This window comes from Dasypus novemcinctus, chromosome 21 (genome assembly GCF_030445035.2).
Source record: "Dasypus novemcinctus isolate mDasNov1 chromosome 21, mDasNov1.1.hap2, whole genome shotgun sequence".
Lineage (NCBI taxonomy): Eukaryota > Metazoa > Chordata > Mammalia > Cingulata > Dasypodidae > Dasypus > Dasypus novemcinctus.
The window spans coordinates 87067962-87081269 of record NC_080693.1 but is presented as its reverse complement, the minus strand read 5'-3'; the positions used below and the strand labels follow the sequence as shown (position 1 = coordinate 87081269).

Below are 13308 nucleotides of genomic sequence, written 5' to 3'. Positions count from 1 at the left end.
GGCCCGCCCTCCTTCGGCCCTGCAGCCACCGTTCTGCGGCCCCACTTGGCGGCCCGAGCAGCCCAGGCGCGGTGCTGGCGAGGGGCTCCGGGCCGGGGGCCATCGAGGGTGCGCCCCGCACCGAGGGTGCCCTGCGGGGAATAGGACTCCGTTTTATTCCTAAAGGCGCGGTTGGGGCCGGCCGCGTCGGCTCCCGCAGGAAGCCTCGGGGTCTGAGTGGCGGAGGCCCCTGCCTCCCCGAGCCCCGCGGCGCCCCGCTCCGGGGCCGCCGGGCGCTGCCGGGTCCCCGCGGAACAGCGTCCGCTCCTCGCACTGGGCCGCACTGTAGCGTTTCGGCAGCCCCCAGCCCCCGTCAGTAGCGCCTCCCCGCCCGCTGGGCCAGCTTGAGGCGCGCCACCCCGCCGCCGGCTGCGGACCCCCAGACCCCAGGCTTGCGCCCCCCGGAAGCTCACGCCCGCGCGTGGGCACAGACTGGGACGCAAACAGCCCCTGCCCGGACGGGCGCAGTGAGGTCACCAGTCCCAGGGGCAGCCTTTTCCAGGCCTGGTAGCCCCCCACCCCCAAGAGAGCTTTCAGGGAGAATTCCAGGCGGCCATGGGGCCGGGGGCGGCTTCCTGGGCGCCTTTCCAGGGTGGGTTTGAAAATCGAATTAACTGGGCTGGGACTGTTGGAGGGTGGGGGCAGGGGCAGGGGGCCCAGAACGTGGGACATTCTGGAGAAGTCAACGGAGTGCAGAGGGCTGGGAGCGCGCTGCAAAGGTCAGGAGAACCAGGAGGCTGGGGGCTGGGGGGGGCGGGCAGGGGGCGAAGAACTGGAGGAGATGAGGTCAGGGTTTGAAGTGGTTACAGCGCAAGGATCTGCTTAACAGCCCCCAACGGGCAGATAAAAACACCCAACCAAAATCCCAGAGGGCGCAGCCTGCCCACAACTAGGGCGGCCATCACCCTAAGACTCAAGGTTGGTCAAAGGGCATCTGGGAGCTTGGGGTTACTCTCACATGGAAAGGGAGTGAGCCACTGGGAGCAGTTGTGCTGAAGTCCAGGGGTGCTCCCCGCCCCCAACTCTCCTCGGCAGTCCCCCACCCCACGTATATATCACCCTCGTCAGTTGCCTCTGCAGACCAGGAAGGGTATGGCGAGCCCCCAGCCCAGCCACTGCCGAAAGGAGCCTGCGGGTTACGGACCCCGACGCTGAGCCGGGGTTCCCCAGCCGAGGTGCCCTCTCCAGAGGCAGCACCACTTACCTGGACTCTGCAGGAGTCCCATGAGCCCCTCCCAGGGGCCACCTCCTGTCCAGCGGTCCACCTTGAGCAGCAGCATGGCTGGGTTTTTTGCAGCAAGGGAGTCAGGATCCAGAGCCAGCACGCCGCGGGTGGGGGCGCTTGGAGGCCCCTCGCCTACAAGGTGGAGCTGAGTTCAAGGCCACAAGGGGCCTACAGGGGCCTGGACAGCTCAGCCTCCACCCCCTCGGCCTGGCACACAGCTGGCCCACCTTGTGCCCTCCCCTGCCTTCCCCAAACTGTCCACCAATGGTGACACGTGACACTGTGCGTCTGTCAAAATCCACAGACCTGTGCCACGCAGGCGCCAGCCTGCAGTGAACTGAGGACTCTGGTTACGTATCGTGGATCAGTTCACGCTCGACGGCTGAGACAGACGCACACCGTGGAGGCAGGGAGTCTGCACTGGGGAGAGGGCACGGGGGCCTCCCTGCTCAAGCTTACTGAAACCTAAAATGATTCTAAAAAGTAAATTCTATTAATTGAAAAAGAATGAAGAAACTAGGATAACGAGCCTGCCTGGCATGCCCTCGGAAGGTGCCTGACCCCATCTCCAGGGAGAGGCCCAGCGGGTTCCTGGAGAGTCCCCGGAGCAGGAATTTCCAGTTTTCCCTCTTCCTGACAGGCTGAGCACCGAGGTGGGGCTGCAGCAGCAGAACCTGCTCCTGGGCAGGGACTCACGTCAGCCAGCTCTGGCCCTGCGGAGCCGGCTGCAAACGACACGCCCTCGAAAAAGCAGCGCTGGTGGCCTGTGGCATCAGAGCCCCGGAACGCATGTGACTCCTGGGTCTGGGGGCAGCAGGGTGAGGTGGGTGGCAAGGGCTGGGGAGGTGGGGGGGCCTGTCCACCAAGGCCCGGGCCATCTGCCCTCCATGTCCAGCCTCCAGGGTGGAGGCCCTGACCTCGGTGGATTAGGCACCCGAGTTTGGGCCCTCACGGGCAGTCCCTCGGAAGGATGCGTGGCTCTGTGTATAGGGCACGGGCTGTGTTACTTCGGGGTGCCGGGGAGGAATATGGCCGCTCCACCCACAAGCCTGGCGCCTTCCCGGGCTCGTCGCAGGCTCCTCCTCTAAACCCTGGCTAAGAGCCCCCGAGCTCACTGGACGCCCGAAGGCAAGCCTGCCCACGCCTGCTGCTTCTCTGCATCTGTGGGGGGCCTGCCGTGGGGCCCAGGACGCTGCCCTGCCCTGGGGGGCCACGGCTGAGGTGCTGGGCCTCCATATCCTGCCGCTGTGGCAGGCAGGGGAGCTGAGGTGCAGAGACAGAGCCCCCCGTGCAGCTCAGGGGGACAGTGGCCCCCCGCGGCCCCACCAGCACCCACTCCTCAGGCACGTGCAGCTCATAGGCGGGTGCCAGGCTCAAGCCAGGCAAGTGCTGTTTTACACAGACGTAAGGTGCCAGCTGGCTTTGCTTTGGACCCTGGCCTCTCAGATGCCTGCTGGGCAGAGGCCGTGTCCACGTGGGGACCCCCGCCATTTCCACAGCTGCTCTGCCTCGCCCTGGGCAGCCAGCTGGCCGCGCCCCATCATTTTTGTCGTGCTAATTTCACCTTCCCAGGTCACTTTTGCTGACCTTCTCCTAGGGCATAGCGACATAATTATTGTAATTGTGGTCAAATGATGTATCGAGAACCAACACCTTGTAATTTAACATTTAGCAACTGCGGTGAGCAACGTGTGATTGCAGCAGGAAGCTGAAGGCACAGCCCAGGGACCTTTATGTGTAATTCTTCACCCGAAGCCCTCCTCAACCCAACTGCCCAGCACAGTGGCCCAAGCAGGGCTCGCCCCCAGCTGTCCTGGGTTTGAACCCGGGCAGGCCCAGGCCAGATGTGACCTTGGGCGAACAGAAGGTGGGTGGTGACGCTGCCGCAGGGCTGTGGGGGAGCGAGGGCTGCCCGTCAGCTGCGCCCGGGCCCCTGGCCACTGCACCGTCTCCTTGGTGTGGCTGGGCCCTGGCAGCTCGAGGCACCCTGCCCTGGGCCCGGGGAGACGGCAGGCCCCGAGCGTGCACGTCTGTCTGGGCGTGTGTCTGGGCACGTCTCTATGAGGCTGTGTGTGCATGTCCCTGTGTCCATGTGTGTCCGTGCTGTGCATCTCTGCATGTCCCTGTGTCCGTTTCTGCATGTCTGTGTGTCTGTGAGTGTGTCTGTGTGTCCGTCTGAGTGTGCGTGTGACCGTGCACATGCCCATGTCTCCACGCCCTGCTCGCAGGTGCAGGGGTCCCAGCAGGATTCCACAGTGCGGCCTCTCACTACGGGCTCAGGCCCAAGCCCCCAGTTCACAGGGGCACCCAGAGCCGGGTGCAGGGGTGGGTGGACCCTTAGCCAGGGCCCGGGTGCCTGGAGGTCCTTGGAAGGCACCAGACCCCGCCCAGGGGCCCAGGCAGGGGTGGGGCATGGAGGGGCTCGGGGGGAGGAAGGGGGACCGGGCCCCGCGGCCCCCACCTGGGACCCAGGGCTCACCCCACTGAGTGAAAGCCCCCGGAACACGCGGCGGCTCTGGTTTTATGACAAACTCCCTCCGTCCTGCAAATGCATCGTTTGATGTGTACACAACTTTAAATAAGTTGGGAAACGTTTATTTGAGAGACCGTCCTTGGTGGGCACTGCAAGCCAGGCGCAGGGGGCGAGTTTGCTCCAAGGGGAGGTGAGCCCAGGTCGGGGAAGCCGCAGGAGCCCGGCAGAAGCTGGCAGGGGCCTGTTGAGCAGAGCCGCGCGCCGCCGAGCCGGAGGGCCTCTCTTCTCAGCACAACGGTCCACCTCGCCTAGAGACCCCAAGACGCCAGGGCGCCCCGACAGCGGCCCCTGACGGCGGAGCTCCCTGGCGGCGGCGCCCCCTGGCGGCGTTCCCTGGCGGGGCTGCTCCCTGGCAGGGCTGCCCCCTGGCGGTGCCCCCTGACAGCGGCCTCTGACGGCGGAGCTCCCTGGCGGCGGCGCCCCCTGGCGGCGTTCCCTGGCGGGGCTGCTCCCTGGCAGGGCTGCCCCCTGGCGGTGCCCCCTGACAGCGGCCTCTGATGGCGGAGCTCCGTGGCAGTGGCGCTCCCTGGCGGCGTTCCCTGGCGGCGCTGCTCCGTGGCAGCGGCGCCCCCTGGCGGCGTTCCCTGACGGCGGAGCTCCCTGGCGGGGCTGCTCCCTGGCGGCGCTGCTCCGTGGCAGCGGCGCCCCCTGGCGGCGTTCCCTGACGGCGGAGCTCCCTGGCGGGGCTGCTCCCTGGCGGCGCTGCTCCGTGGCAGCGGCGCCCCCTGGCGGCGTTCCCTGACGGCGGAGCTCCCTGGCGGGGCTGCTCCCTGGCAGGGCTGCCCCCTGGCGGTGCCCCCTGACAGCGGCCTCTGACGGCGGAGCTCCCTGGCGGCGGCGCCCCCTGGCGGCGTTCCCTGGCGGGGCTGCTCCCTGGCAGGGCTGCCCCCTGGCGGTGCCCCCTGACAGCGGCCTCTGATGGCGGAGCTCCGTGGCAGTGGCGCTCCCTGGCGGCGTTCCCTGACGGCGGAGCTCCCTGGCGGGGCTGCTCCCTGGCGGCGCTGCTCCGTGGCAGCGGCGCCCCCTGGCGGCGTTCCCTGACGGCGGAGCTCCCTGGCGGGGCTGCTCCCTGGCGGGGCTGCTCCCTGGCGGCGCTGCTCCGTGGCGGCGCCCCCTGGGGGCGTTCCCTGACGGCGGAGCTCCCTGGCGGGGCTGCTCCCTGGCGGCGCTGCTCCGTGGCAGCGGCGCCCCCTGGCGGCGTTCCCTGACGGCGGAGCTCCCTGGCGGGGCTGCTCCCTGGCGGCGCTGCTCCGTGGCAGCGGCGCCCCCTGGCGGCGTTCCCTGACGGCGCTGCTCCGTGGCGGCGCCCCCTGGCGGCATTCCCTGACGGCGCCGCCCCCTGGCGGTGGAGCTCCCTGGCGCCGGCGTCCCCTGACGACGCTGCCCCCTGACGGCGCTGCCCCCTGGCGGGGCTGCTCCCTGGCGGGGCTGCCCCCTGGCGGCGCCCCCTGGCGGCGTTCCCTGACGGCGCTGCTCCGTGGCGGCGCCCCCTGGCAGGGCTGCCCCCTGGCAGTGCCCCCTGACAGCGGCCCCTGACGGCGATGCTCCCTGACGGCGCTGCTCCGTGGCAGCGCCCCCTGGCGGCGTTCCCTGACGGCGCTGCTCCGTGGCGGCGCCCCCTGGCGGCGTTCCCTGACAGCTGAGCTCCCTGGCGGCGCTGCTCCGTGGCAGCGGCGCCCCCTGGCGGCGCTGCTCCGTGGCAGCGGCGCCCCCTGGCGGCGTTCCCTGACGGCGCTGCTCCGTGGCGGCGCCCCCTGGCGGCGTTCCCTGACGGCGCTGCTCCGTGGCAGCGGCGCCCCCTGGCGGCGTTCCCTGACGGCGCTGCTCCGTGGCGGCGCCCCCTGGCGGCGCCCCCTGGCGGCGTTCCCTGACGGCGCTGCTCCGTGGCGGCGCCCCCTGGCGGCATTCCCTGACGGCGCCGCCCCCTGGCGCCGGCGCGCCCTGGCTCTGCGCTCGCTGGCCTCGGCCGTCGGTGCCCCCAGCCCTCCTGGAAAGCCAGAGCTGCGCCTCCCGCCTGAGGCGCCCAGAGGCTTCCGGAGGGCACGAGGGCACACACTGGCACGGCCCAGGACGGTGGGAGGCCCGGCCCAGCCCCAGGCCCGCACCCCCGCCCTTACACCGGCCCCGCCCCTCACAGCCGGGCCTGCGCCTGCCCCACATCCGGGAAACGCGCATTCACGAGGGTTGGTGGAGGGCTGGCGGCCTGTGCTAGAGGACGGGTCCGGCGGGCGCCGCACGTGGCCACGGGTGACGGAACACCAGCAGTGGCAGGCTGAGAGGCCTGGCAACCGTTGGTGGGGTGCACTCCCGAGGGCTTCCTGGAAGGGGTGGCATGGGCGTGTGCGCCTGTTCACGGGGACGGGGGCATTTCTGGGCAAAAGAGGAGGCGGGGAAAGGGGACAGAGAGCGGGAGGGAGAGAAGAGGAGGAGGGAAGGCATGGGAGGGAGGGAGAGAAGAGAGGGAGGGAAGGCATGGGAGGAGGGAGAGCGGGAGGCTCCCGGGGTCGGGACGCTCAGGCCTTGGTGGCGCGGGCGGTGCCGCCGAGGGCGGGGCCAGGGCAGGGAGGAGCGAGGAGCGCCACCCTCGCCCACCCTCGCCCACCCGTCTCGCGCGTCACGCGGGGAAGCGCGCCGGGCCACTTCCTGCTCGCGCCCCCTGCGCCCCCTGCCAGGCGCTCGCAGCCCCTCTCGGGGTCCCGGGGAGGAGCGCTGCAACCCGCCGCGGGGCGCCGTCGAGCGCGTTGTGGAGAAAATGGCGTGGAGGTTTCTCCCTGAAAGAATTCATTTAAGTGCTCTGAGATGTATTTTTAAAATTATAAGACAAAATATGCTTGTTTTAAAATGTGATCATTCTGGAGGTACTGAGAGAGAAAAAGGGGGTTCTCCCTTAACGCCCTCAGGTCCACATCCCGCCCTCTGTGTGTGCTTCTCCAGGACCCCCTGGGCTGCACACGTGTGTGAGTGGGCGCTCGAGTGTGCATAAATGTGAGTGTGCGTGGGTGTGTTCAGGGTGTGTGAATGTGTGAACGTGAGTGTGTATAGTTGTGAATGTGTGAGTGCATGGATGTGTTTAGTGTGTGAGAATGAGTGTGCAGGAGTGCAAGAGTGCGCGTTGGTTTTTGTGTTTGTATGTGAGTGTTTGAGTAGATGGATGCGACTGCGAGTGTATGCAAGTGTGTGTTAGTGTGAGACACACTTGATGCTTGTGAATGCATTAGTGGGTGTGCATGCGCGTGTGCGTGGGTAGGTGTGAGTCTATAGTGTGAGTGTTTGTGTGAATATGTGAGTGTGCGAGTGGGAGAAGGGGCGTGTGTGTTTGGGTGTGCGTGAATGTGAGTGCGTGGAGGCATGTGAGAGTGAGTGTGAGTGTGAGTGTGGCAAGTGTGAGAATGAAGCGCTGGGAGCAGGAATTAAGGAAGGGCGCCAAGTCGTTTGCGTCACCTTTACTTTCGATGCACGAAAGGTGATTCGGATCAAAAGCCAATTTTCAGAAAGGCCTGGCAGGGCTGGTGGCTGGGCGGCCGGTGGGCGCCAGGCCCCTCTGAGCCTTCGGAGGGTTTTAATTCCCAGGGGCTCTGCTGTGGGAGCCGCCCGCGGGCCGAGGAGTGTGCCCGGCCCTCTGCGGCTGCCCCTTGGCCGAGCTCCAAGCACCAGGCCGCTCTGGCCAGGGAGAGGGTCCACGCTCACAGTGGCTGGGCCCCGCTGCCAGGCAGAGGGAAGCGGCATGGGCCAGGCCAGGGCAGGTTGCGCCCACCTCGTGTGGCGGCCAGGACCCTCGCTCCAGGTGCACGGGGGCCGCTCTGGCTAACGGCCCCAGCACGCTCCTTTTGGTTTGGCTTTTCTGCCCTTCCTACTTGTTCACGTGAGATAGTTTTGACTCTTGCCTGAAAATCTTGATTTTAGGTAAACTGCAAGGATTTTCTCCTTCTAAAGCAGGCGAAATGAGGGAGAATCACCAAACTTTCTAGAAGCAGCAGCGCCCTAAGCCCGGAGGTGGCGCCGACAGAAGGCCCACGTTTGTAGGAGCCTGGTTCCCATGGGGGGTGCTCTCCCAGGGGTGTCTGAGAACCTTTGAAGCACTTTCCCTTAGCTGAACCCCACAGGTTTCCTCTACTTCCAAAAATGTCCAAACAGGAAGTACTAAACCTCAAAAGGCAAAAATAACTGTGCCTTCCACCCAGAGGACCGCAGCACAATCCACCTCCACCCAAGCTCGGGGGCCCAGGCCCACAGTCCAGGGTCCTTCACATCCGAGCTGAGCTGACCTCACCTAACCCCACATTCCCAAAAGGACTCAAGCGAGTGCTTTTCTTAGCTCGTCTAAAGGGATTTTAGGGCCTGTCTTAGTCCAGGAGGAATTTAGCACGGTTCCCGTGGTTACCTGCCTGGCAAAGAGGGGAGGTGGGGGTCGAGGCCAGACCTCGCCAGGTCGCGGTGAGGGGCCAAGGCAGCTCCCCTCGCCCCTCGCAGCTGGCGTGGCGCAGGACAGATGCCTCCGGGCACAGGTCCGTGAGATGAAACAAGCCCGTCTCTGGGTAGAGAGCGGGATTCCGGAAAGCCCTGCCCTGGGTCCCCCCTGGTGGGACCCCACTTGGGACGTGAAGGCCATGAGTAGCCCTGACTGTGATTCGGCTGCTTTGTGTCAAGAAGGCGGCTGAGCTAGCAAGGAGTAGCAGCCCTCAGGGTGCGCCCCTCCGCCTCCACGAAGGGCCTGACAGGCGCTGCCGCCCGGCCCAGCACGTGGGGGAGCTGGATCCTGCCGCCCGGCCCAGCATGTGGGGGAGCTGGATCCCAGCCGGCGGCTCAGGAAGGCCAGGGATGGATCGGGGACACTGGCTGGGAGTCCCGGTGGGGCTGCTGGTGGGGCTGGGGTGGGGGCCTGGCTGGCAGGTCTGAAGGGGACTCCCCAGCGCTCTGAAGTCACCACCTGGAAGGGGAGCTCCAGGTGCCCCAGACTGCACGGAGGGACGCGGGCTTGGCCCGACGGATAGGGTGTCCGTCTACCACCTGGGAGGTCCAGGTTCAAACCCCCAGCTCCTGACCTGTGTGGAGCTGGCCCACGCACAGTGCTGATGCGCACAAGGAGTGCCATGCCACGCAGGGGTGTCCCCCACATAGGGGAGCCCCACGCGCAAGCAGTGCGCCCCACAAGGAGAGCCGCCCAGCGCGAAAAGAAAGTGCAGCCTGCCCAGGAATGGTGCCGCACACACGGAGAGCTGACACAGCAAGATGACACAACAAAAAGAGACACAGATTCCTGGTGCCGCTGATAAGGATAGAAGCGGTCACAGAAGAACACACAGCAAATGGACACAGAGAGCAGACAATGGGGGTGGGGGTGGGGAAGGGGAGAAAAATAAATAAAAATAGGTCCAAAAAAAAAAAAAGACTGCATGGAAAAAACTGGCTGAAATCGGCACACTGCCTTGAAACACTGTCACCAGGACAGCCTGGACCCGGATCAGTGACCTTCCTCTCTGGGGTGCTCACATGGAGACTGTGCCGTCAGACGGGGGTGGGATGCGGGCAGTGCCCACCCCCCCCCCCCCGCTGCCCCATCCCCCGGCTACCCCCTGGGACTCCAGCTTCAGGTGCGTGCCTGCTAAGTGCTTGCCCTGTTTGGGTGCAGGCACTGTAGGTTCCAGTTTTCAGTGAGGGAGCGGGGGTGCAGTGAGGACAAGGTCCACTTGAGGTCCGCAGGCCGTGACGAGCGTCACCTCCCGAGCTCCCTCCCGCAGCCACCCTGGCGTCCCCCAGCTCTCCCCGTGGGCCTGGACCCTGCCCCATGGGGCACACGGCTGCAGTGGGACGAGCCGAGGGGGCCCCGCCATCAGGAGATCCTTCCACGGGCGCCACGGGCAGCTGAAGCCGAGCGGCAGCTGCAGCAGCCCTCCAGCTCCTCGTCGTAACTGCTGAGAGGCACCCAGATCTGGATGCCGGGAACCTTGAAATTCATGGGGCTCCAGCACGGGCTTTATCATCAGTGCCCAGGACTCGCTGGTCTCTGCACATTTATACGTATTCTGGGGAGAAAATGCTGTTCCTCCCCAGTCCCCCTGCTATGCGCGAGCATAGAAGAGGGTCAAGGTGGGTTCGTGGCAAGCTTGTGAGCTGTTGAATTGCTGCTGGGAACACAAATCTTGGACTGTGACAAACTGGCAGGATCACAGCATTTACAGAAGTCAGGTAACGTCCCAGTAGTGTTGGCTGTCATGTTTTTACTCGTAGGTGCCATTAGTTCATGAAGCGCATTAGTAATACTTGACGAGCACGGACAGGGCATTGAAAACTATGCTTGTCCTTGGAAGATAGCATCTAAAATAGTCTAAAAAATATTAAATATGCTCCTATGGCAGAGGGCTCCATCCATTTTAAAAGAATACTACAACCTCAAAATGCTTAAAGAGGCAAAAAAGCCCACGTGCTCAACCCTCAGAGAAGGAGGGGGTTTGTGATGTGTGAACAGAGTGGCCTACGTTCTCCTCATGTCCAGGGTGGCACGAGCAACGCCAGTGGGGCTAGGAGGGAAGGAGGCCTCAGGGACAGGCCAGGTGCATCCCACGGGGCCCCAGGAGGACACAGTGTGAGCCGGAGGCTCCAGCTGTCCAGCTCTGAGAGAAGCCGGAGTGCAGACACTCGGTGAGCCTCCAAACCCTAACCCTAAGCCTCCCACAGCCACGAGCCGGGGGCCTTGGCTTCACTGTCCACTGGTCAAAACCACCAAGTCCTCTAAACCAGTGGTCTTTTTTAGGTGGTACAGACCTGGTGCTTGACAATTTCTATACCCAAAATGTGAAACTGAGTTAAAATCCTTGTGAAAAACCTAGTTATTTTGGATATAGTATTAGTTTGTAATTAGACTTTTAAAAAATGATTTATTTATTTCTCCCCAACCCCTCACTGCTGGCACTTGCTGTGTCTGTTCATTGTGTGATGTCTTCTTTTTTCTTTTTAGGAGGCACCGGGAACCGAACCCCAGACCTGCCATGTGGCAGGGAGGTGCCTCATTGCTGAGCCACCTCCACTCCCTGCTTTGTTGTCTCTCATTGTGTTTCCGCTTTGTGTCTCTTGTTGCACCACATTGTTGTGCCAGCTCGTCATGCCAGCCTGCTGTGTCAGCTCGCTGTCCTGCTGGTCTTCTTTCGGAAGCACTGGGAACAGAACCTGGGAACTCCCAAGTGCTAGGCGGGAGCTCAGTTGCTTGAGCCACATCTGCATCCGCATGCCAAGGAATTAGATCTTTGTGCTAATTCTAGATCTGGTCACAGGGTCCCTAAACCGTGAGAAGATAAACGCATGCCAGTGCTTGTTCACATCCCTTCAAGTGCTGGGGTTTTAGGAGCTGACCGCCCTCGTTGCCAGGCTGGGTGTCGGTTGGCACCCGGGGCCAGGCCGCCGTGAGGAAGGGCCTGAGATTTTACCCACCTTCCCGCTCACAGCCGGCGTGTCGCGTCTGCTGATGGGAGACCAAGGGGGCGAGCTGATTACCCAGGGCAAGGGCGGCAGCCGGGCGGTCAGCACGTTCATACCGGCTCCTGGAGTCCCCAGCCCAGCAGGGGAGCGGGCCCAGGGTGCCGGCCCGTTCTGCTGCAGGCCCAGCCTGCCCTGGCCGCGCAGGGTTGTGCAGAGTCATGGGGGCGTGAAGGCAGCTTGGAGTCCCTCGGCCCTCAGGGAGGCGCTGGCTGTCCCACAGGGAGCCCAGAGACTGCCCGCTCCTCGGGCCGGGGTCACCTCCCGGCCGGCCTGGGGCCCACGAGCACCGGGCTCTGCCTGGGGTCGGGCTGGGGCCGCACGTCTCCCACCGCTGAGCTGCTCAGAGCCTGCGAACCTGGCCGGCGTGCGAGGCCACTGAATTCCAATAGTCACCAAATATTTCGCATAAACAACAACGGAAAATAAGACAAAAATGCTTGCTCAGTGAGCCGAAAGCTGTGGGGGGCTTTGTGCCGCGTCCCCTCAGGGGTCTCGGCGACGGTCCCTCTTTCTTCCCCGCTGCTGTCCGTAAGGTTCGGACCTTGTGAAAACGACTCCAAGTTCTAACTGTAAGTGTCTGAATTGTCTCTTGGCACCTGCAACATCTACAAAAAGCAGGTCCTAACCACATTTTTATTACTGGGAAGATGCAGAAAAAAGCAAATTTCTGGCCAGCAGCCAACTCAGTTCTAGACACCATTGGAGCGGAGATCCTGGTATTGAGACTTTCTCCTGCTGAATCTGGTCGTGGCTGCGGCTGCAAAGCCTCTGCAGCTATTGTGGTGGCTGCGATGTACTTTTTTTACCAAGTTGTCTAAGATGAAATACACCAACTCCCGGAGAATATTAGGCCTTGAAAAACAGCTCTCAGACTGTAAATAAGAGTGTTGTCACTCATCTGACCTAAGTGAGTTCAACTTGTACAAGAGGCTTTGCGAGATGGATGAACTTCAAGGAAAAATTATATTTGAAGTAATGCTTAAAAGATTTAAAACAAAAGTTTGGCAGTATTCGATATGTAGAACGATTAGCATTTAATCTTAGTTTTGGACAGCAAAGGATTTATCACAGAAGGATGGTTGTGGACTCATTAAGTTATACCGGTTTGAACATCCAGAGTGGAGATGATCCGTGGGTGCTGCTTTACCGTACACAAGCGCAGGTAGCGGCTGCGAGTCCTGCTTTACTGAGAGGCACAGAACTTTCTGGAAGCCAGCGCAGCCAGGAATCTGTGCTGCGCCGGCTGGGACCGCCGGACAGGGCTGGAGGGAGGCGGCGTGGCGGCCGCTGCGGGGGCGCGGCCCTGACCGGCACTGGCCTGTCTCGGGGCGCTCCTGAGGAGGGTCACCCCCCCGCGGAAGCAGCGCGGGGCACCGGCCCGGGGGTCCGACCCGGCGCGGAGGGGAGACGCGCAGGTGGGGCGTGCAGAGCGCGCGGGGCCGGCGCGGGCAGGGGGCGCGGGAGAACGGCGTGAGGGAGGGGCGCGGGTCCGGAAGGGGCTCGGGGTCCAGTTCTTCCTCTCTCTCAGGTCAAACATTCCTTTTGTCCATCCACCTTTTCCTTTTTTTTTTATTGACAGGTGGATCTTGAGTCATGACCACCCAGGTCTGCGCGGCGCCTTCTAACAAAGCCCCAAATGGGTGCACGTCCACGCCAGAGAGGACCTCAGTGTCAGCTGTCGACTGCCGGGGGAGCGCCGCGAGAAAGCCTGGGGTCAGAGGGCGCAGCGGGGCCACCCGGACCGGCAGGTGGGTGCAGAGAAGGGCGCCGGCCCCGCCCCGGCCCCGCCCCCGGGCCCCCGGCCCCGCCCCCGGCCCCGCCCCCGGCCCCGCCCCCCGGCCCGGCCCCGCCCCCGGCCCCGCCCCCGGCCCCCGCCCCCGGCCCCGCCCCCCCCGGCCCGGCCCCGCCCCCGGCCCCCGCCCCGCCCGCCGGCCCCGCCCCCGGCCCCCGCCCCGCCCGCCGGCCCCGCCCCCGCCCCCGGCCCCGCCCCCGGCCCGCCCCCGGCCCCGCCCCGGCCCGGCCCCGCCCCCGGCCCCGG

At 64.5% G+C, this 13308-nt stretch overlaps 1 protein-coding gene across 1 annotated transcript; it reads right to left on the bottom strand.

The window, feature by feature from the left end:
* Positions 1-352: 352 nt before the first annotated feature.
* Positions 353-11324, bottom strand: LOC139437253 (basic proline-rich protein-like). The gene is made up of 5 exons (XM_071210916.1): positions 11223-11324; positions 4091-5827; positions 1961-2068; positions 1244-1409; positions 353-408 (listed from the first exon to the last, which is right to left on the bottom strand). Exons 1-5 carry the CDS (start codon positions 11322-11324, stop codon positions 353-355), a joined length of 2169 nt encoding a protein of 722 aa, XP_071067017.1.
* Between the last annotated feature and the right edge of the window lie 1984 nt (positions 11325-13308).